This window comes from Mustela nigripes, chromosome 10 (assembly GCF_022355385.1).
Source record: "Mustela nigripes isolate SB6536 chromosome 10, MUSNIG.SB6536, whole genome shotgun sequence".
NCBI lineage: Eukaryota > Metazoa > Chordata > Mammalia > Carnivora > Mustelidae > Mustela > Mustela nigripes.
Genome location: NC_081566.1, coordinates 36,104,318 through 36,126,063, shown reverse-complemented (window position 1 = coordinate 36,126,063; position 21,746 = coordinate 36,104,318). Strand labels below are relative to the sequence as shown.

Below are 21,746 nucleotides of genomic sequence, written 5' to 3'. Positions count from 1 at the left end.
GTGCATGCAGAGATTTCTGTTTAAAAAGGAAGGAATAAACAATAATACTAAAATTACTGGGTTTTGATCCTATACTCTCAAAGGAGTGATAGCTTTCTTCGAATTTACAATTAGAAAATGCCATAAACAGATAGGACTAGTACACATTAGCAAGCAAGTGAAATGGATGTTTTTGGACTTTATTTTACAATTACTGTGCTTGACAAATGTGTGGGATTTTTTTTTTTTTAGCAATAATAATTTTCTTCAAATATGGGGTGGGCATATTACCGCCAGGCTGCTCTCTGGTTTATACACGGCTTATCTAATTTTGTTTTAAACCACATAACTTTAAGCCTCCATTTGTGTTAGACACCATAAAGAACAGAATTTTTGTTAACATTCAGTAAATGACATTTAAGTCTCTCTCTCTCTCTCTCTCTCTCTTTTTTTTTTTTTGGCTCAATAGATTTTAAAATGTATGATTATCATAACCTAATATTGTCTTTGTCTTCACTGCAGTGGATTTCCGATCAAACTTTTCCCCTTCTTTTAATACTTTAGGGAATTTTCAAACGTCGGGATGTTTGGCTGTAATGCCCCAAGATTTGTTCTCCCTGAAAAAAATCATAGTGACAATTTATTAACTACAGAGCAACTTGGCTTTTAGGGGTCTGCAATTTCTATTTTGATTTACAAATATCCATTTGTGCTCAATAGACCTAATATTAAATCTTAATCATAGTTAAGTTTCTTTTCATGCAATTACTTTATCTGCTAATGATCTTGTTTTTAATTCTAAAAATTGGGCGGAGTCAAATCGGTGGGGCATTACTTTTTATTATAAGAAAATATATTTAAAGGCAATTCTAAGTTGAATTACATTGTATATGCAATGGTGTGTACATTTAAAATGAATCAGAAGCTTGGAAATCTGAAAACTATTTGTATGTTTGAATATTTAAAAATTGTTTGTATTACCATTTTAATAACTTTTACATACAGATATTGGAAACACACTAGTACAATTAAACCTTAAATAAAACTGATGGGAAATAAAACTCCTTAGATTCAAAACGGTTTATTCACACAAATTTAATAGGATATATCACAATTGTTTGGTCCATAAATATTTAGGGGAAATAGTTTCTATACAATGCATTTATCAATAAACAAAGAAACATGGACAATTTTGCTAGACCACTTACTGTACTATAAACACGAAGCTCAATATATAAGATTATTGAATTTATCAACTATATTTGAAAGAGTGCACAACTGCTTTCTATGACATGTTTGTCCCCTCTAACAGGATACACCATAAAAAGAGTTTCGGAAATAAGAGGTAAAACAGTACAAAACTAGTGAGGTGTCAAAAGGGCTTAAAACAGTTAATTTAACAAACAACACATATATCCTGATTTTTCACAAACTTACTTCCAAGTTATATCATAAGGCACATAGGAGAACTGAGTTATAATTAGTCTACTTAATAAAGTAGATCTATAGTACCATACATTGTTCTGTCAAAGAACAAAATTTATAAGTATCAATATTTTACCTGTAAAAGTGTATTAATAAGATCTCAGCCTTACCAAGGTTGTTTGGTCTGGTTAGTGGTAAATGCCCAAAATGTAATAGAAATATGAAAAGTCAAGATTTAAGCTCCATATAAGATGATAACCACACTTGCTAAATATATAATGGCAATCACACCTTTCTTCTGTTACAGTGTTAACTTATCTTCCACCATCTTTTTTTTTTTAAAAAATAAGCTACTTTCTGTGCTAATTTTCTAAAGACCCTGAGCAAAAGTTACAATAATGCACTTTAATGTGGGCAGTGAACTGTCAATATGTAACCACACATTTATACAGCCAGAAGGACACCTTTAAAATCTATTAAATAGCCACTTTGACCACCGAAGGAGATTTAAGGGGTCCAAAAAGTGGATAATATGTGCAAAGTTATTCTTAACAATCCACTAAAGCAAGACATATATCTTGACTTCTTTTTTATTTATTTATTTTTTTAGGAAATCCACAATCTAATTGGTATTTAACTACAACAGAAGCATATAGATGAACATTCACCACTGCCCAGACCATTAAGATTTTAGCTTAAATTAAAAGAAAAAAATGCTACTGTAAACTAGGAAATATATTCAGATCAGCATCCACAAGGCTTCTGAGTTTATCTACTTTAAGACTAATAACTTTAAATCTGTAATGTCAGAAAAGTCTTTTTTTCTGACAAATGTATCAACCTATGCTGAAGTAAAATAAAGCAAAACAAAACAAAGATTTCTTGTTGTTGATACTAGTCTACTAAGGTTTAAAAAAAAAAGAAACATTATTCATATAGAATGCCAGATACAATATCATGGTACAGCTGAAGCCAATTAATAGATCTATCAATTAAATTATACTGATTTTTTAACTTCTTAAAAAATTATATTTTGCTTATTTCCATTTTCCCTAGGAAAAAAATTAATTTAGAAACAATGGTTTTACAACTATCATTTTTAGCTTTTGGTTAAAAGTATAGAATTTCAAACTTTATACGGAATTTTCATAGATACAGAGGGAGTATAAGTATTTTCCAAATGTTGAGAAACAAGTAACTAACAAGTTTTGCTGGGATGTACATCCCGAAAAGAAGGAAAAGTCATATCCTTGGAACAGATTTCCCACCTAATTAATCTTAAGTATTTGGAGATGCTATAGATAATGTTTTGTTTAATCATATTCCTCATTTGTAAGAAAAAAGAATAATCAAAACATTTTTTTCAGTTTTAAAATTAAAAAAACAATGTGAAGTTTTCAAAATTCCATAAATACACATACAATCCCAAGATTTAAAAATGACTTTAATTATCTGATTATTTATTACCCTAATCATTTAACTGGGAATATAATTGTTTACCCATCATAATACCACTTTTTTTCCTTCGAGATTCTGGAAATAAGTAACATACAATTTTAAGAGGCACTTATTAGAATAATTCAAAAACTCCCCTTACCAACTGAAAAGATCTAATTAAAAAAAAACAAAAACAAAAACAAAAACAAATACACTTCATAGACAAAGAAAAAAAAACACTTTGTAGAGAAGACAATACTGTAAACTCATTTGCCAAGTGGCTGCAGATGCTAATAACACGAAGCTGTTGTTTTTATTTCCCAAATATCTTGTGGGTTAGGAAAAAAAAGGTATTGTAAATAATAAAATAATAATAATTAGAATAATAAAAGAGGAAGAATTAGGAAAAAAAAAAAAAAAACCAATGTTAGAAAAGGTTCGTTAAGGTAGTTTGTGAGGGGCTTCCGGATTCGTGGCTGTCCATGTTAGAGGTCACGGATGTCACTACAGAGATAGTGGGATTGGTCAGGTCTGTTAAAGTGGTCGCAGTGCCGGGTGGAGTAAGAGCGCCGCTGTCTGCTGAGGGCGGGGCCGGAAGCGACGTGCCATCAGCTTTATCAACACCCCCATTCTCCTGCCGCAAAAGGTTCCTTCTGAATTTGGCTCGTGCGTTTTGGAACCAAACCTGCAAACCAATCCCAATTGATTTCTTTACCGATGTTTATTTTATACTTCTTTTTTTTTCTCTCTCTCTCTCTTTCTTTCCTTGTTTTCTCTTCTCTCTCTCTCTCTCTCTCTTTTTTTTTTTTTTTTTTTTTTTGTTCTTGCTTGCTTGCTTTTCTTTCTTTATTTCTTTCCTTTTTTTTAAATGTATGTTTTCTTTTTAAATTGTTTATTTTTCTTGGGAGAGGAGGGTTTTTTGGGGGGGGGGGGATCTTCTTTTAGAATAGAGTAATTCAAGTAATGCTACAGATACTCTCTCAAGTGCATATATCCCGCCAGCATTAACAAGTACTACTTGGGACAACTGATACTTAAGTGGAGATACCCTGGAAATGAAGGCACAGAGATAAAGGGGAAAAATATATCCTGATTCCTTACCTGTTTGTTATCTTTTGAGAATGGGGGAGGGGCAGGATCACTGAAAGTTTTGCAAAGTAAGAATGATTCTTATGAAATGAACATCACTGAAACAGATTTCAAGCTATCCTTGAGTCTGGCACATGGTAAGTAGTCTTTGCATAGGAAAAACCCAGGGCCACAGAACACAAGCAGCCAGAAACTGGTTGGTGGAATTTTAAGTGTGTACAACTTGTCACTAAGAAGTAGCAGAGGATCACAGGTGACCCATAGCAACCCACAATTTCGTTAATTGTATATTCCTACCATTGTGAGTTTAGGAAAACAATTGGACAGCACATTTAACCCTCAAAGTTTAGTTTGGAGATATGGTTTGCTAAAATGGGAAAATACTTGCTACAGTTGGTTGCTGAGACACTATCTGTAGTTGTGGCTTTTCAGGAGTTGGAAAAAAAAAAAAAGGGTTGATCTGCATTTGGAAGGTACTGGCCTGTGAGTGGGGCTGCCAAGAGTTTGCTGAAATACAAAAGCCCCAGCAGGTCCCCCTGTCAACTCTGTACTGAGCCTAATGTGAATGGAACTCTCTAAAGCCACAAGGTGTACAAATAAGATCAGCCACATTACAGAGCAGTGAAGCAAGCTGTGCTGATTTTGGTGGCCCCATCTCTCCATCTACAGAGAGAAGGTGGGTGCACTTTAAAAGATCCTGGGTCTGTCTTGGGACACCCTCCAGGAAGCCCCTGCAAAATTTCTGCCTACACTCTAAGGAGATAACTAAAGTAAACTAACAAAAAGCAGTACAGGAAATATCTGTATTGCTCTAAACCGGGAAGAGAACTCTTTTTGCTGGCAAGGATAAGGGAGAGGTATACACAGCCAAGGATGGAGGTTTCTTACCTGCAAAACTCTTTTGGTGAGGCCTGTTTTCTGAGCAAGCTGCTTGAGATCCTTGGCATCTGGGTTGTGGTTGATGGCAAAGTAGGATTTCATGGTCCGGAGCTGGTGGTGCTTGAAGGAGGTTCGCATGCGCTTGGTCTTCTGCGAGGGTGGGTAAGGCTGCTGATCCCGATCCAAGTGGTCTGCCTCGTTCTCATTGCAACCTGTTGCAGTGACAGCAAACGAGCAAGTGCTCAGTGTCAAGTCAGGTATTAGGGGCAGTGGTGACGGGCTGTATAATGTTATGATAATAAAGCAACCAGGGGAAAGGCTGTCCCCCAAGATACAAATGGTATCTAGACCAAACAAAGAGGTTAATTGCCAATGTCAGCCAAACCAGTCTCTTAATATGGACACAACCAAAGTTTACGTAATAGAAAAGTATTAGATAAATCCTCTCTTTTGCATAATGGTTGCTAGAAAGCTCGGGAAGACAAGAAAGTCCTAAGTGTGAAAGAAACATCCGAGAGTGAAAAGGAAAAGCTCTAATATGTTTATGCATATCAGCACCTGCCCTTCCACACACACACACAGTTTTTAGAGACTCCGTATTTTGTCTCTTTGTGAAATGAAACATACTGTCTGAAGCTCTTTCAAATCTGAGAGTTTTTGAGAGCACACCAACTAAGGAAGAACCTAAAGTCAGTTCCCAATTTTTAGGTTTTTTTTTCCTGATATTCCTAGAGTCTTTGCAGTCAGGAAAAAGGTAGAAAGTGGCTGGAGAAAAGGAAGAATTTACAAGATAAGAACTTGTACATTTCCTATGTAATCCTAAGACTATTATTTTGGAGGGGTTTTAGCTATAACTGCTTAACACTAGGCAATCCCAGGAAGAAAATACTTTTCCCTTGGAGTTATTTTAATAACTATTTCTGAAAGAGAATGAGCCCAGACTTCTCTTCACTCAGTTCATGCCTGAAGCACTCCCCAGAGCTCACAGTTCAGAGACACTGATGGCGCTTATGTCTCAGCTCAGATCTTGGCCCTTTTTGCCGTGGATGTGTGAGTGGCATTTGAGCTATGCCCCCTAGCCGGCCTGGCAGAAAGAGGGTGACATCTCTCTCCTTGCAGAACCCAGCTCAGCATTGAGGGCAAAGCAAACTAGCCTTTGAAACCAACCTGAAAGTCATCCTCCCAGGATGTGAAGCTGCACGTTGAAAAGGCCATTTCTGATAACCTACTAGCTCTGCAAAGAAAATAGGATTACAAAATGAAATTTCTCCCTAAATATTGACTGATTCAGGGAACTTCTCAACTTACAGGGCATGGTATTTTTTTTCTTCAAACCCTGACTTCAAAAATAAATCAATAAATCCTTACTTCGGTGATTAACATGATGCATTGTCAGATCCGATCATCCTACGTTTTAGTACATTATAATAGAATATATAAAATCAACCTGATCGTGTCACTTGGCTGGGGGGCAGACAAAATCTGAATCTGTAGAAAGTAAGGCATTTCTTAATATTAGCTCTTCTGCCAGATTATTATTTGTCTGCTATGATCTGGTTAGAATTATGTTCTAAAACTTATTTTTAGTAAGTCAGCATATATACAGAAACAGTAGTTTGGGTCATCAACCAAGAGGTGTTCAGATTTCATCACAAAATCCATTTAATGAGAAATTCTCTCTAACGTAAGAAGACATTACATTAAGCATGAATTAATGTCTCCTTTGTTTATATTTCCATAAGGTGCATAAGTAGGAGGGCACATGTGGTAAAAGGGAGGATGAGGGAAAGATTATGTAACATTCACTTTGGGGCCCCCTAAGTCAAGTACAGGGCCAGGTCTCAAAAGCATTTTACCCAGATTTGGAATCTTTGCTCATCAATAAAATTGAGTGACTATTAATGAAAAATCAAGTCAACTCAAATGGAATCCAAAGTAGATATATACATATAAATGTTGAACACAGACTCCTTAAACTGCATCAGAAGAGTAACATGTACTCAGAGATAAGAGAAAGAATGTACTTTATGTTTTATACTATTTTAGCCCAGTGGGGATGTGTTGGGTTGAAATATTCTACAAAACTGTACTTTCCAATCCTCAAATGAAAGAGCATCTTATGACCTATGATAAAACTACACTTACTCTAATAAACTGAGCTATATTTCACAACAAGATTATAAATGTGCCCACAACAAAATGGTCAAAGAGGCACAATTCAGTCATTGGAGGCTTCTTCAAATACAATTTCATTCCTCTTATATGTGAGTAACATGTAACTTTTCCTGAACAGCACATCAAATTGAACATTACACTTGAGATAGAAGACTTAACTCGGTGTTTAAATAATGCCCTTAGCTATTACCCCACCCCAGGATAATATTTCTTAGAGTTGAGTATGATTCCTAACCTCACTATGTACTCCATTAGTCTTTAAAATGAAGTTTATGAAAAACAATTATAGAATAGTTTGATTAAACTGCTTTTCTGAGTATGTGTTCTCTATTCATTATAGCTGATTAAAAACTCAGCAGATAACTTTAGTTCATTAAATGTAATAATGGGACTTGTTTTCACACAGACCACAATCCAGTGTATAAAGAGATTGTTAGGCCTTTATTAAAGAGATATACTGTGTGTTTTTCCTGTGACAGTGTCATCATATTATTCAACTTAAAAGAGCAATCTGTTTCTTCCACAGAGTAACTCAGTGCATTATCCTAAATTGTTTGTGTTTAACAACAAATGCATTATATAAACTTGCAAGTGATTGTGTTTCCCCTGGGTCTACTTTGAAAGCTATATATGTTTTTCCCCCTGAATTATGAGATGAAATGATAACGCTCTTCAAACTGCTTTAACCATACACTTGTAAGTACACATCTGGCATTATAAAGTCAGTGAGAAGATCTAAATATTTCATTTTCCAGTCGCTTAGGAAGTGGTCACCTATACTAGAACGAGTTTTTGTTCTGAAGGTGTGTAACCTTCTGAGAACTAACTGATCCCTGGGAGACCACTAGGGGTCAGTGCCAGGCTAATTTAACAACCTCAGGAGCTTTTGAAGTTTGGAATCGTAGAAAAACCTAAGGAAGGGAGATTTTTAAAACTAGCAAAGATGTAGTCTCTACATTAATGCCAAATTACCCAAATTACAGCTGCCTATCCTAGACTAAATCTTCTCACCCCTGGAGGGCTGCATTTCAATCCAGCATTCCAAATAAACTCTGTCTCTTTCTAAAATATCTGCCGGGTATCTGCACAAGGAAGGATAAACCAAATTAGGAATATTTTCATTAAAGGCATTTGCCAGACATCAAGCACTAAGTTATCTTTACCAAGTTTCACATATTCTCTGGATGTCTTTTCTGTAAATGTTTTGAAAAATATACAAACGTATAAATTATATTTATTTTGTGTAAATGTCACTCTTTCGGAGACTAGTTTACATTTCAGCAGAGATGGCAATGTAAGATCCAGAGAAAGCTAAAATAATGAGTTAAAACTGGGGGTGCATTTTATTTTCTACTATTTAACATGTTTTAAATTTGCCAAAGCTTTTCTTTTGCTAGTTTTGTAACAAACTGGCATTAGAGTCATAAAGATTTTTTTTTTTTTTTTTAAATAGCGAGGTTGATTTCTGGTCCTGTACCTTTAACCCAATTCTCAAGATTATTTTCACCTGATTTTAAAGAAGTATATCCTCTTCATTTGTATCTCTAGGAAAAGTCCAGAAAGGATGGGGTGGATGCTAATTAAAAAGCATCCAGTCTGAAGTGGTGTGATCTACAAACTCAGGATCGGGAGGCCTCAGCAACCCTTTCCTCCGGCAGGAGCAGAACAGCATCACCTTTCTCAATAAACCTTGACTGCAGCACCAATCTGCAAACTAAAGACCTAAGTGGAAGGAGATTTTCTTTCGTTCTTTCTTTCTTTCTTTCTTTCTTTCTTTCTTTCTTTCTTTCTTTTAAGAAATAAATGTGCCCGCTCTAGAAGTAGGGGATACTAAATTCTACTGTTCTTAAAGTTCCCCAGATCTTTTTAACATAAAGACCCAAGACAAAATCAAATTTAGCTAGTTAGATTAAATAAATTAGCACAAAAATTAGTATTGCTGCTAGAAATCTCCATCCTTCTGCACACTTTCTCGGGGCTGAAGGATTCCCTCTCCAAAGGACTGGCTTGTTATGTGGGTCTCGGCCTCTTGGTCTCTGTCTCTGTCTCTCTCTAATTAGGGCATTAGGGCCTTGGTGAGCGCCTCGAGATTCCGATGTCATCTTCTATTAATAAAGAACAATTAGTGCCCTGCCTGTCCTGCTCCGGGGACCTCGCATCAAAGGAGATGAAATGAGCGCGCTGGGCAAAGTGGCCCCGAACCAAAAGCCCTTGCGGAAGCGCAGCAGGGGCGAGCACGAGGCCGCGACCCGCAGCCGGGGGTTGGCAAAACCCGGGGCTGCACCCGCTGCCTTAACAAAAACACGCCCGGGTGGGGTCTGTAGCGAGCCAGCCGGCTCTTTTCCCTTGGTTTAGCGACCCTGGCATGAACCCTCTAGGGACAAGGCAGTGGCGCTGAGCTCCCTGGTTCCTAATCTCCGTGGGATGCCACCCGCGGCGATGACCAGGAGGGGATTCCTTCCCCTCGGTTAAATAGGCAGTGAACACCAGGAGGGAACCGAGCAAAGGGCTAGGGGAGCCTGCTCTTCAGAGAGGCTTCCCCTAAAAACTCCCAGCTCAGAGCAGGACTATTAGTTCCAAATGGTTCACACTGGGCACTGAGAACTGGAAGAAAAAAAATCAGCAAGATCTGTGTTCTGGGATGTCCGTGCTTTGGCTGGTATCTGGGTGCTCATGGTATCAGAGTGGGGTTGCTCCAGGGAGGTCCCCAAGGTCCCTTCCAATAGAATGGACTCCCTCTAGCCCGAGTCTCCTGCCTCTGAGATTCCCATCCAGGACGGGGCGTGGCATGGGAAACCAGTCCTTAGTTTCCCAAATGTTAACCTTGGGCTTTCCAGACCCCTTTTCCCAGTGTCTGGAACTCGAAGAAGAGCTTCAAGAAGAGCTTCCAAGCTTCCTGCTTGGAAGAAGATAGAATCTGCAATGTCCAACTCCATCCTCACCTGGGGGATGGAGAGAGAGCCTGGCAGACACCAGCCCTGGAAAGCGGCGAATGAGAGAGACTGATAAATGATAGGTGTCCCCCAAAGCAGGGAAGAAAGTGTGTTGTCAGGCCTGTTGCCTGCATTTTGTTTTTAATTAAGAGGGAAGGCCGGTGGAGGACAGAAGAGCAGCCTGTCACACAACTAAGACTCCTCAGTGGGCCTGACCTGGAGCTTCTTTCATTTTTCCAAAGGGTCTGGTTGTCCGGATGGTTTATCATACAGGGAATGAGCTGGTTCGATGAGTAGCCTGACCTACAGAAGGGGCAGGCCAGCTCAGCTGTGGAGACTAATTCCTACCCCCACAGCTGCTTTTCACCCAGATACAGGGATTTGGTTTTCAACACTCTTGCCAACTGTGTTCCTGATTAACTCTGGGCTGGTGACCACAGTCTCTGCCCTCTCTAGGCAGACTGGAGTTGCGCTCTGAAGACTTTTTTTTCCTTCAGTATATAGGAAAACCTCCTCCAGGATCTATAATTTGGCTTCCACACAGGAATTGCCCTGGGGCTGTTTTGCTCCAACTGGGAGCCAGAAACTAATGGGCTCATTAACTAATGGGCAACAAGGATTTGGCTCTGCCTATTTGGGGGAAGTCATTGCAGCCTCATGGTCATGAACTGTGTTTTCTGCCACAACCTAAATAAAGGTCTTTCTCTCCCTTCTCTATGTCTCCTTCTTTCCCCCTCTCCTTCTCTCTCTTCTCTCCTTCTCTCTCTCCCCTTCTTTTGGGTGAAAGGGAGTTATACTGACGAAAGAGGCATGTTAAGCAAAACCCCCTTTTGCTCTTGAATGGGAAAGGACTCTATGGAATCCTTCTCAGGACAGCCCCAGGCCAGGGCTGAATGGGGGAGGGGGGAGTAGTAAGGGCCCACCTGAGTTGTAATTGACGATGTCCACTCCCAGCGCTGGGCTCTTCCGCTTCCGGGGCCGCCCTTTCTGCACCGTGCCAGTGCCATTGAAGTAAGGCAGGGCCAAGCCGCCGCTCTTGGCCGCCAGCTCGGTGTAGCTCAACTGCGGTGGATACTCCCCTTGCAAGAGGGTCTCGAAGTGGGCGCGGCAGTACACCAGGCTGTCCTTCATGCCAAAATGGTCGCCGGTGGTCAGGGTCTTGTTGCAAGTGGAGCAGGTGAAACAGCTCAGGTGATAGACAGAGTCTCGGGCGCGCATGACCATCTCAGAGGCGGAGATGCCAAGGTGGCAGCGGGCACATCTCTGCACAGAGAACCTTCTGGAAAGAAAAAAAAAAAGTCAGGTCAGGGAGCAGGGTGAGGCAAAGGCAAGCCATTTCCCACCCATGACACCTGGGGTTTGGTCAGCAGTGGTCCTAGACTGACACCTAGGAGGGCTCCCCGGGAGAAGAAGGCTCCGGGAGAAGAGGACGCTGGTCCGTCCATTTGATCATTAAATTTATTTCCTCATTGACCTGTTCTGGTGAACCAGAACAAAGAACCCTTATGTTAAAATGAGAAGAATAGGGTAACATCTTTAGTTTCCTTCTCTGTAAAGTTAAGACTTAAAAAAACAAACTAAAGTCAAAAAAGGGGAAAAAAAAAAAAAGCCCAACAATCAAACAAACCCATACTAGCTAACTCAAACGCTATGTAAAGAATATTTAATTGCAATGCCAAGGAGAGGGTTTCATCTGTTACAAAACATTCTCCGAAGGGTTGTATTATTATTATTTAGGGATGTGTGAGTGTGGATGAAATCATTCAGACAGACGTTTTTGCAGAAGAAATCTAATTCTTTTTTAATCGCCTCTCTCCCTTTGGTTGAGAGCAGAGCTAGGTCACTTGCACATAGTTCTCTTTCCCACTCCAGAAAGAAAAATTGCTGGGAAGCACGAAAAAACATCCCTAGAGGTTACTCTCCAGGCTAGCCTGCATGGTTCTAACTAGCAGCAAGGGGAACTCAGAACTGAGTGGCTTGGGTTTCACCAACGACGATTATTTCTTTTCATGGTCATTTACGTGGTCTCCCGCCACCCTCACGAAAACCTAATACCCGCTCCCCGCCGCCCAGGACATCAGTTCAGTTCCAAGGTGCGGTCTCGCCCAGTTCGCAGTAAACGGAAAAAAAGAAAAAACCGCTTTAGTCTCCAGATTCCCTCTACTGAGCTGTGAAGGTGCCGGGAGTGGGTGATAGTCCCTGGTAGCTCTTGAACTTGGTGTTCCACCCACCCACCGTCACCGCCCTTCGCGGGTGGCTCGGCTTGAAGGCGTGTGCAATGGACTTCCCCGGTCTCGGGACTGATAACCGTACCCCGAAGGGGCGAAAGCTGGGGGACGGAGAGGAGGCTCCCGGGCTGGGGTGGGTGACCCCGCCAGGTGTACCGAGGCGTAAAGGATGGGGTCGGGGATACCTGTAGTAATCCTCCTTGCAGTAAATGCTACCGTCCTTGGCGAAGCAGGTGAGCTCGGACTCGAGGGCCAGCTTACATTCACAGCACTTCAGGCACCGCAGGTGCCACTGTTTGTCCACAGCCAGCAGGTAGTACCTGTCCGAGATCTTGCCCCCGCAGCCGGCGCACAGAGCAGGCTTCTCCGGGCTTAGCGGGGGCATGACCTGCAAGGCAAGCACATCGCACCGCTGAGGATGGAGCGAGCCCCGGGCGCGGCGCGCACGCACAACCCGGAGTTCCCTCCCCGCAGCGCGAATTCCAGTCGTCTGGGGAGCGCGGCAAGGGTCAGGGGCCACAGCGCAAAGGCAAAAGGCGTCGAGGAAAAGTTAGCGATTTTTCCTTCTGCAAGTCATTCCCTTTCTGCAGTGTCTGCCTGAACCCCGCGTTCGCGTTCTCCCGAGACTATTATTAACCTAAGACGGGCAGGCCATCTTCACCCTCTTTTAAAACCTTAAAGACAAGCCGTCCACCTCGAGCCTCTTTTAAAAAGGCTAGGAGCGCACTGAGTATGGTTCGGCGGATGCTCCCGAAGTTGAATATACATGCTAAAAACTGTGGCTTTCAACGCACACAAAATAAAACAACGGAAATTTTTACCTGGGAATGGAAAGGAGATTTGAACGAACACAGGTTGTTTTGAAACCATTCCATTTCTCTAAATTCTTATATGCAGCGTTAACTTAAAAGGAAGGAAGAGATTATGATACCTGTGGTCGACACTGTTTTGACCGGGGTATATTTGGCTGTTCTTTAATTTTCGGGGATATTGATCCTATAAATATTGGTGCCTGTTCCCAGGAAGAGTCTGTTGTCCAGTCCCTTCTGCACAGTCCCCCTTTCCCCATTACTAACATAGCGGGGAGAACTGTGTCCTGAAAATCTGTTTGGTGCCCAGGTTAAGCTTTCCGCGTGCTTATCCCCCGACCCGGCTGAAGATGAGGAAACCTCACAGTGACGAGCACAACCTCGCCACGAGATTCGGATTTGGGTTGCTTTTTTGGCTTTAAACAGGATAGCCACAACAAGGAAAAAGGAAAAGAAGAAAGTAACCACTAATCCTTTCCCCTCAAGACTAGCAGAAATGGGTTGGACTTCCCCCACAAAACTTTGGAGGGCCTGGGAAAGTAAAGTTTCTTCCTTTTCCTGAGACCTGGGGCCCTCCACACTGCATTTGTGTTGCAAATGTGGAAACCTCCACCTACTCGGCTCCTGGGTGGAACCCAAAATACCACTGACCGCCCGGGGCAGTCTCCCGGGTTGGTTTGCACTACAATGCCCGGTGTGAAGCCGTAGGATCGACACAGCTCTGTTTGGCTGAAATCATTTCCGGAGACTTCTGTAGTTTTCCCCCTCTGGCTCGTTAGAGGGAAAGGGAAGCGCATAGATTATCAATTGGTTTTCTTTATTAATCGGACGAGACTTTTATTAATATGAATAGTAGTAACAGTGGTAGCTGGTTACATCGTTTAAGGGTTAGAAAGTTCTCGCGCTTAGACTGGGTGCCCCGCTCCTCCGGATTTTTATTAGATTTCCCCCTACCCGTTACACCCGCCCGGCCCGGAAGTTGAACGCAGTCCTGTTTCGCTAGAGGGACCGGGCCGGGCTGCCCGAAACCCCGAAAATCGCTGGGTTAGGCAGTGCCGAGCTCCAAGCGTCCCGAGACGCTCCAGCCCAGTCAAGTCTGAGATTTCTCCAAATACCCCGTCATCACACCCAGACTAGAGCCACCTGGGCTGCCGCTTGGCGGGGGCGCCACGGCCGCGCGCGCCTCCGCGCATCGTCCGCACCCAGCTCGCCCTCCCTGCCGCGATCCTCGCCCGGGAGGCGCCCGGCGACCGGAGTTTGAGGTCTGCAGAAGAGGACATCCCCATCCTCTCACTCGTGGCCCTCCCTGCTGCGGCAGCGAGTGGAGAGCTCGGGGTCTCGGTTGCAGAGACATTTCAAAGAGCTCGGGGGTCTCGGTTGCAGAGACATTTCAAGTCAGAAAGGGGGTTTTCTTAGCCCCCGCAGGCAGTCAGACCGGAGAAAACCCGCCCGGCGGCCTGGAAAGGACGTCTCTAGGACCCTCCATCCTCAGCTCGGAAATCCAGGGAATGGAGGCTCGGTTTCGCAAAGCGCGCAGGGGCGCCAGGCTACCGCCGCCGAGGGGCCCTTCCTTACCGCATCGCGGCCGTTGAGCTGAGCGCCTTTGGCCAGGCGGGCCTCGGTCTTAGATCTGCGCTCCATCTCCTCCATGATGCCTTGGATGTGGCCTCCGGAGATCCCGTGGAAGAGCATGGCTGGGGGACGGAAAGGACACGAGTTGTCTTCGGCTCGGCACCCCACTATTTCCATATACACACGCCCGCGGCTCTCAGCTCATCCGAGGGAAGCAGCAGAAGGGACGGAGAGCTGCGTGTTGGAGGAGTGCAGAGACGCGCGGGGACGGACGGCAAGAGGAAGAGAGGGAAGAAGAAAGAGGCAGACAGAGTGGAAATTGGTCTGCTTGGAAAAGGGGAAAAGAAAAAAAGGAAGAAGAAAAAAGAAGGGGGGAAACCCCAGCGGCTCCCTGAAGGAGATGTGCAGAAAACAAACAAACAGGGGCGGAGGGGGAAGGCGGCGAAGAAGGCGAATCTTACTGCTCCGAGAGACCGAGAGATCGAGTTACTAATGGGAAACAACTGCAGCGGAGGGAGGAAAACAAAATCTGGTGGAGAAAGAAAACAGTTTTGAACACAAAGAAAGAAAAAGAAGTGCTATTTTCAGCGGTCCCTGGCTGCTTGCAAGTTCCCAGTGCCTGTAGGTTGGGTTGGGGACTGCTCCTGCCGTAGCTGTGTCCAATTTGTTAAGAGACTAAAGCCAGCCCATTTTTGATAATTTAGTAGGAGGAGTTCTCTCCCTGGAGCTGCCACGGATTTTTATTCAGACAACAAAGACCTGTCATACTCCTCTCAACCCCCTGGTGATGGGCAGGCAGGGACAAACATTACAAAGGGGAGGGGGCCGAAGGGGGGGTTAGTAGGAGGGGGCATTTACTTCCCCTACACACGCGCTCACGCGCACACACACACACACACACACACACCCTTCCAAGAGTTCTCAGTAATCATGTTTTAAAGGAGGAGAAGGAGCCCTTATTGTCCCCGCCCTGGTGCAGGAGGCGGAAAGGGGCCTATTTGATCCAAGTTCAAGATCAGACCCCAGCTCAAGGCATACAGGATGTCAGCTCCAAACTTTGGGTTTCCTCCTTGGGGACTTTATGGTCCCTAACTTACAGGGGACCCCAAATAAGCTAATGTTAAACAGATATTCCTCCCGTCCCCTCTTCCTCAACTCACTTTCTAGAAGCAAGCCACCTCACCTCCCCTAGAGGCCCTCCACCCTACCAGGGCCTGGAACATCACCCAATGTGAAAAAGATTCTGAAGTTTAGTTTTGGCAAAAAGGTTTTTTTTGAAAAATGAATGTAGAGGACAGGGTATGGGGGGGGGCGTGGTCCTCTACTGAACCATGACACAGGATGAGATATCTTTTACCCCAGTTCAGGTTTGAAGGTAAACAGCTGGTGATCCTAGTGTCCCACTTGAAACTTCTGGATATGAGCCTCTGTGGCAGGACCCCTGCAGGACGAGGTGCACGGCCTATTGCGTGCTGTTCCCACCACCCTGGCAGGACAGGGGACTTGTAAAACTGGATGCGCCGCACATTTAAGAGGATGTGAAAGGGGCTCCTCGCTGCGGAGGAGGGGAAGGTGAGAGTTGACAAGCAGAATGGCAGACCTGAGCCTCACAAGACGCAGGATTGTTCTGTCTCCCTCTGTTCCCGCTAGCGGTGGCCCCTCCTTGGCCCTATTAAAAAGTGTCCACAATACTCCGATATTGTCGATTCATTCAAACCAGCAGAAGCCCCCTAGGGGCCCGAAGCATAGAGCAGCGGCAGGAACCAACCCAGCTTTAAGCAGAGAAAGGAAAAAGCCAGGGCTCCGCTCCTCTCCTTCCCCCCTGCCTGCCCTGTGTGCCACCGCTCCCCACCATCGGCTCTCCCAGGAAAGGCTCGTGTCTCGACACATCCTGGATACCTCAGAGGAGTATCCTCGTGGCAGACTTGCTTCTCTCTAGGGGAACAGTGGTCAAAGCTGCAACGATGAAGGAAGAGAGGAGGAAGAGAAAGAGGAAGGAAGGACGAAGGAGGAATAAATGGGGAAGGGAAGAAATAAGAGAATGAGAATGAAATAGAAAGGAAGGAAGGAAGAAGAAAGGGAGGGAGGGGGGAGGGAGAAGGGGGCTAAGGCTGGGAGGGAGAAGGAAGGAGAATAAGGAAGGGAGGCGAAAAGGAGGGAGGGAGGGAGGAAAGGCAGACAAGGAACGCCGGGAGGAAGGAAACTACTTGTGCAACAGTCCGACTTCCTGTCCCAAAGCATTGCCTTCTGAAGCTGCTGGAGTCACCTCTTCCATGAAACCCAAGACGCCACTGCTTCCCCTTGCTCTTTTCTCAGGGTCAAAAATAATGTTATTCGCAGACTGGACGCTGTTACAGTCCTCCGGGTGCCAGAATACAGCTCATAAAACACAATTTCACACAAAAATGAAGCCAATCAAGTGAACTAAGCTGGAGATCTCCCCCCCCCCCTCACTTTGGCAGCCCTACCGGACAGCAGGGCTGCTATTTACTGTAAGTAATGTAATTAGCCCCTTTGGATGGAAATCAATGAGCTTTTCAAACCCACGTGCACAAACGAAGGGCCCCAAGGAGGGGCTGGGAGTAGCAACCCTTTCAGAGACAGCAGGTCCTCTTACAAAGGGGCAGATTGCCTTCCCACAAGTCAGCAGCTAAATGGACTCAGACCCTAAGGAGAAGGAGGAAGAGGAAGAAGAAGAGGAGAAGGAGGAGAAAGAGGAGAGACTCTGAGAAGAAAATCAGTCAGTTAACCCATGGAAGCTCCAAGGAAAATGTAAATTTGGGACCTCAATCCAGGGACGAGCTTTGTCTCATTTCTAGACTAAACTACCACTCTCCCAATCAACTGCCTACCAAATGGGGGTGTTGGAACTGGGTTTGGCTGTTGTTGAATTTTGGTCCTCCTCAGCCCAAACAACAAAGAACCCAAGAACATAACCCTGTTCTCATAAGAGACAGACTTTGGAGATTTAATGAAGTGAAAATTTAACAAACAACTCCAGGAAAACGCCAGAGTTCTGTGAAGACTCCAAGGAAGCCAATCATAGAAGTCCTGTAAACCATCCTTCATCCATTAATCTGTTCCACAAGTATTTGTTAACCGTCTATCAGGTACAGGCAGCGCAGAGCACTTTCTACAGTCAGCTTTGGGGTTGGATCCTGGCTATTCCCGCTTTTTCTTATAAAACTCAGCCTGTAAATTCCCGCACCCAATGGGTGTTGCTACTTTCCATAAAGAAGTGTACTGCCAGCAGTCTCAGCCAAAGCAGGAAGTTTGCAGAAAGCTAGGGGGTGCTGCTGGAGTTTGGGAGGTCCTTTCTAGTTTTGCAGAAATTGCTCCCCACCCGCCCAGCTCTGCCTCCTCTCCCTGTTCCTTAAAGAGGATGCCCATGATGGGGAGGAGATATTCCAAGAATTGGGTGTGTAATCTGGGCTATCCTTTTTGTCTCGGAGCCCCAAAAGTTTACCTAAGAGGGCCCACCTCACTCAGGAAGGGCAGTAAGCACTTTAAGGAGAGCATCTTTGTAGCTCTGTCTTCTTTCACCTCTTGGAGAAGAGGTACTGGAGACCGGTGTCCCTCAGGATAGCACAGAGTGCTCTATAAAAGTTAGAGTGCTCCCTGGTTCATTTCCTGGGGCTCTGCCTCTCTAAATGGGACAGGTGCAAGGGGCTCTCCCCTCCTCTGTGGCCCATAGTAGGATCGCAACGCTCCTCCCTCAACTCAAAGCTCAATTCAGAGCAGTGGGGCAGAACCCTGGCCGGGTGGCAACCCTCCTCACGATTGGGCACACACAGTCCCTTCTCTTCTTTGCTCTGCGATCCGTCCATCTGGCTACAGTTGCCGCTTTCAGAAAAGCTGGCGGCTGGTTTCTAGCTGGGCAGAGCAGTAGGGGATTGATGGTTCAAGGTCCTGGAATCTCCACGAAGGAGGCAAGTTTGTCCAAGCTCTGGCCCTGAAAAACTCCCCAGAGGGCAGGAGAGGGGAAATAAAGGGAATGCATGGCTTTACCCAGGGAGAAGAAGAGGCTTTTCCAGAGAGGAAAATAACCCAGCAGACCCATCTCTTGAAAGCTCTGGCAACTTAAGTTCTCTTTATATCTGACTTTTGGAAGTCAAGGTCCTGTACCCGCGGTTTGCCCTACAAAGGGTAGAGGTCATCCTTCCTCCTGACCCTGTTAAACTGGTTGGGGAAAGATGCAGCTCTTGAAGCCGTGTCTGGCTTTTGGCACCGTCGTGAGCAGCCCAGGGCTCGGCGAACTTGACATCTTCTGGGGCTGGGAACCGAGCGTTCAGTCCTGGTCTTCCCGGCTCCATTGGGCACGAGGTGAGCGGATGGCCCGGAGCCGCCAGGCCTTTCTCTAGTCGGTGGGCATAGGGAATCTCTATGTTCAAAGAGGTCCAGACTGGCACTGCCGCCCGGGCGCATCTCTGATTCAGTCCTGCTGGGAAGGCCTCCCTCCAGACGGATGGGAGCAGGACGAATGCGAGCCGAGCTGGGGGCGGGGAGAGCCCTCCGCACCGAGGGGAAACTCGGGGCCGCGCCCCGACTGCGCGCCGCTAGCGCCCCAGGGCCTTACCTTTCCACGCGCCCTGACCTACGCACATCTCTGTACCCTTAAAGCCACCCGACTGTCACTTGCTCCCTTCAAATCTCTGTCCTCCGTGCTCCCTGGCTTCTTGGGTGGGGGGCGGTTGCCACATCCGAAATCCGAAGCCCCTTTACCTGACATTTGCTGCGCCGTGGGCCCTCAGCCGCCTGGGGAATAAAGGGAGACGTCCCGCACAGCGTCCTCTGAGGTCGCGCTTAGGAATGGCTGCGCGGGGTTTGCATAGAACAAAAAATGCGGGGGAAGCCAGTTTCCAGTTAAGCCCTGCACAGATGAGAAACGGTGTCAGCCCTGCCCACCCCCCCCCCATCCCTTCCTGTAGGGAGACGCCCCCAGCAGCACCACGGAGGATCCAGGGCGCATCCCTCGTGCTGCCGACAACTCTCGGCTCAGCGGCACGATGACCTCCACCTCCCCCTCTCCATCCTCAAAGAAGTCAAAGACATTCAAGAGAAAGGCAAAAGGAGGGAAACGCAGCTTTCAGGAATCCTGGCAGGAGACTGAACGAGACTGCATTTTTAGAGCCTTCGAAGCGCGGTGTAATTTCTAACACACACACACACACATACACACACACACACACACACCCTTCTTTCTTTCACCTAATGAAGGCGCGCACACGCGTGTGCGCACACACACACACCCCAGTGTGCACACCAGCCCAAGAAAAAGGGCAGAGGAAACGAGAAGGAACCTGGCGTGTAACTCACCTGCCTCTAGAGTGGTGCCGTTCAGCATTCTTAGAGCAAAAGGAGCTGATCACGCCGTAATGGTGGCCGCACTAACAGAGAAAAGCCGCGCGTCAGCGGGGCGGTGCGGGCCCGGGGCCCCCAGCGTCTCCTACCACCCCGCTGGGGCGCGTCCGAACTGCTCCTCCCGCCGAGACCTCGGAGCCTGGGCAGCTTCGAATGAAGCCCAGCCTGCCTCCGCTAGCGCTTGAGACGCTCTTGGGGTGCCCGGCCGTCCGGGCGCACGCCCAGGCCAGGAAACCGCTCCGACGAGACAACCCGCGTGGGATCTTACCTTGAGGTCCAGACGTTTTCCCCAAGAACCCGGTCCTCGGCGAGGGAGGGCGGGGGGCGGCGGCCAGAGGTGCGGGCTGGTCTCCAGGTGTTGCCGAGGGTTCCTCTGTTAATACAAATAAATAAACCGTTGGATGGAAATCTCTCTCTCTCTCTCTCTCTCTCTCTCTCGGAATTGACCCGAATTCCTCACCTCTGACCCGCAGCTCCTTCCACCTGTCTTTTATTTTCAGTTTATGCTTTCAAATCGGGAGGAGGAGGAGGGGGTGGGGAGAGGGCACAGACGTGGGCTGGTGCGCGGAGACGCGCTCTGAGACTGCGTTCAGCCCTTCCAGCTTCTCAATAATCAGGGGAGGTGTTAATGGAGGACTCGGCCGTAACTGAACCTCATAAAGCCCAGAACATCTTGAGGCTTGGGCGCAGCGGGGGTGCTGGGGTCCCGCAGCGCGCCCTGGGCTCCCGGCCCCCCAGCCGGCCTTTGCCTTCCTGGAGCTTGTACCTAAAAGATGCTGCCGCCAGCTGGTGCCTGCGTAGACCGCGAATGGGCGGTAGCTCCTGCGGGAAGCTGGGCTAAGCCATTGATTGCTCCCCCGCCACGTCCCCGCCTTCCCCTCCCGGTCCTTCACTCTCGGCGCTCCCGGGCGAGGCGCCAGGAACCCAGCACTTCGGGATGCACTCCGCGCGCCATCGCGGCGTTCCCAGACGGGTCAGCGCGGGGGCTGGAGGTGTCGCTCCCACCGACCCCTGCTAGGAGGTGGGGATGGCGATCAACCGGGAGAAAACCGACTCAGACCTTAGGAGATGAGCATTCTCGGGAACACAGACAGACACCCAGACCCGGGACGGGGCGGGGGCCAGGTTACCTGGTCTCAGGTTCCCGAGGGGCTGCGTCGCCCCAGCAGCCCCGGGCGCAGTCAGGCCGCAGGGAAGCAGAGCGAGAACCAGGAAGCCGGGCCTCTGGCCAATTATTTACTCACTCCCCCATCCAGAGCGCTCCTCGCAGTCGGAGATGGGGGGCGGAGGATTGCTGGGAGGCTCTTGCGCTGATGCGGGAAGGGGGTGTGAGCCGCGAGATTGGCCGCTCCGGGTTGCGAGTCCGCGTGCGGCGGCGGCCCTCCCTCTCCGCCCCTCCCCGCTGTGCCACCTGAGCTGTTACTCTGCGGTGCGTGGGCTGAGGGCGCTGAGGACTGTGGCGCCCGCGCTCCTACCAGCCTCCAGAGGAATCAGCGTGGGATGGGGGGCGCCTGGGGCTGCGCCGAGCAGGACGCGGGGCAGTGCATCTCTTAGCCAGCCCCGCAAGCTCCGCCACACAGTTTGGCAAGGGATCCAGCAGGAACCACGAATCCAAGCCCTCCGTCTTTCTCTTTCCATCCCAAATCCCGAATGTGGCTCTGAGAACCCAGGACAGAGACCCTCGTTCCTCCCGGATACTTGGCTTCACCAGCCAGTCCCACCAGACGACTAGTTCCACTAGTTCACCTCCTATCCCCTCACCGCCCCCCCCCTTCCCGTTCTGGCCTCCTTAGCTCTTTCTCTCCTGGAGAACCCCTATGTGTCGGTCCGTTTTCGCAGCCAGAGAGGGGACAAGCCTC

General features: G+C 46.8%; 1 protein-coding gene across 3 annotated transcripts; it reads right to left on the bottom strand.

The window, feature by feature from the left end:
* Positions 1 to 306: 306 nt before the first annotated feature.
* LHX9 (LIM homeobox 9) lies at positions 307 to 19,870 on the bottom strand. 3 transcript variants are annotated; one of them, XM_059414071.1, is made up of 6 exons: positions 19,843 to 19,870; positions 14,530 to 14,648; positions 12,331 to 12,533; positions 10,841 to 11,196; positions 4,819 to 5,021; positions 3,269 to 3,526 (listed from the first exon to the last, which is right to left on the bottom strand). In XM_059414071.1, exons 1-6 carry the CDS (start codon positions 19,868 to 19,870, stop codon positions 3,269 to 3,271), a joined length of 1,167 nt encoding a protein of 388 aa, XP_059270054.1. The 3 variants fall into 3 exon arrangements, with proteins under 3 accessions (XP_059270055.1, XP_059270054.1, XP_059270053.1); XM_059414072.1 differs by lacking the exons at positions 3,269 to 3,526; positions 19,843 to 19,870 and adding an exon at positions 307 to 596 and having other exon boundaries at positions 14,530 to 14,703; XM_059414070.1 differs by lacking the exon at positions 19,843 to 19,870 and having other exon boundaries at positions 14,530 to 14,703.
* Positions 19,871 to 21,746: the final 1,876 nt, after the last annotated feature.

Coding starts and splice junctions, on each gene's coding strand:
- LHX9 (XM_059414070.1), bottom strand. CDS start 14,703: ATGGAAATAGTGGGGTGCCGAGCCGAAGACAACTCGTGTCCTTTCCGT. Junction 11,197..12,330: donor TGCAAGGAGGATTACTACAG/GTATCCCCGACC, acceptor TTTTCTTTCCAG/AAGGTTCTCTGTGCAGAGAT. Junction 3,527..4,818: donor TCACCAAAAGAGTTTTGCAG/GTAAGAAACCTC, acceptor ATTGGTTTGCAG/GTTTGGTTCCAAAACGCACG.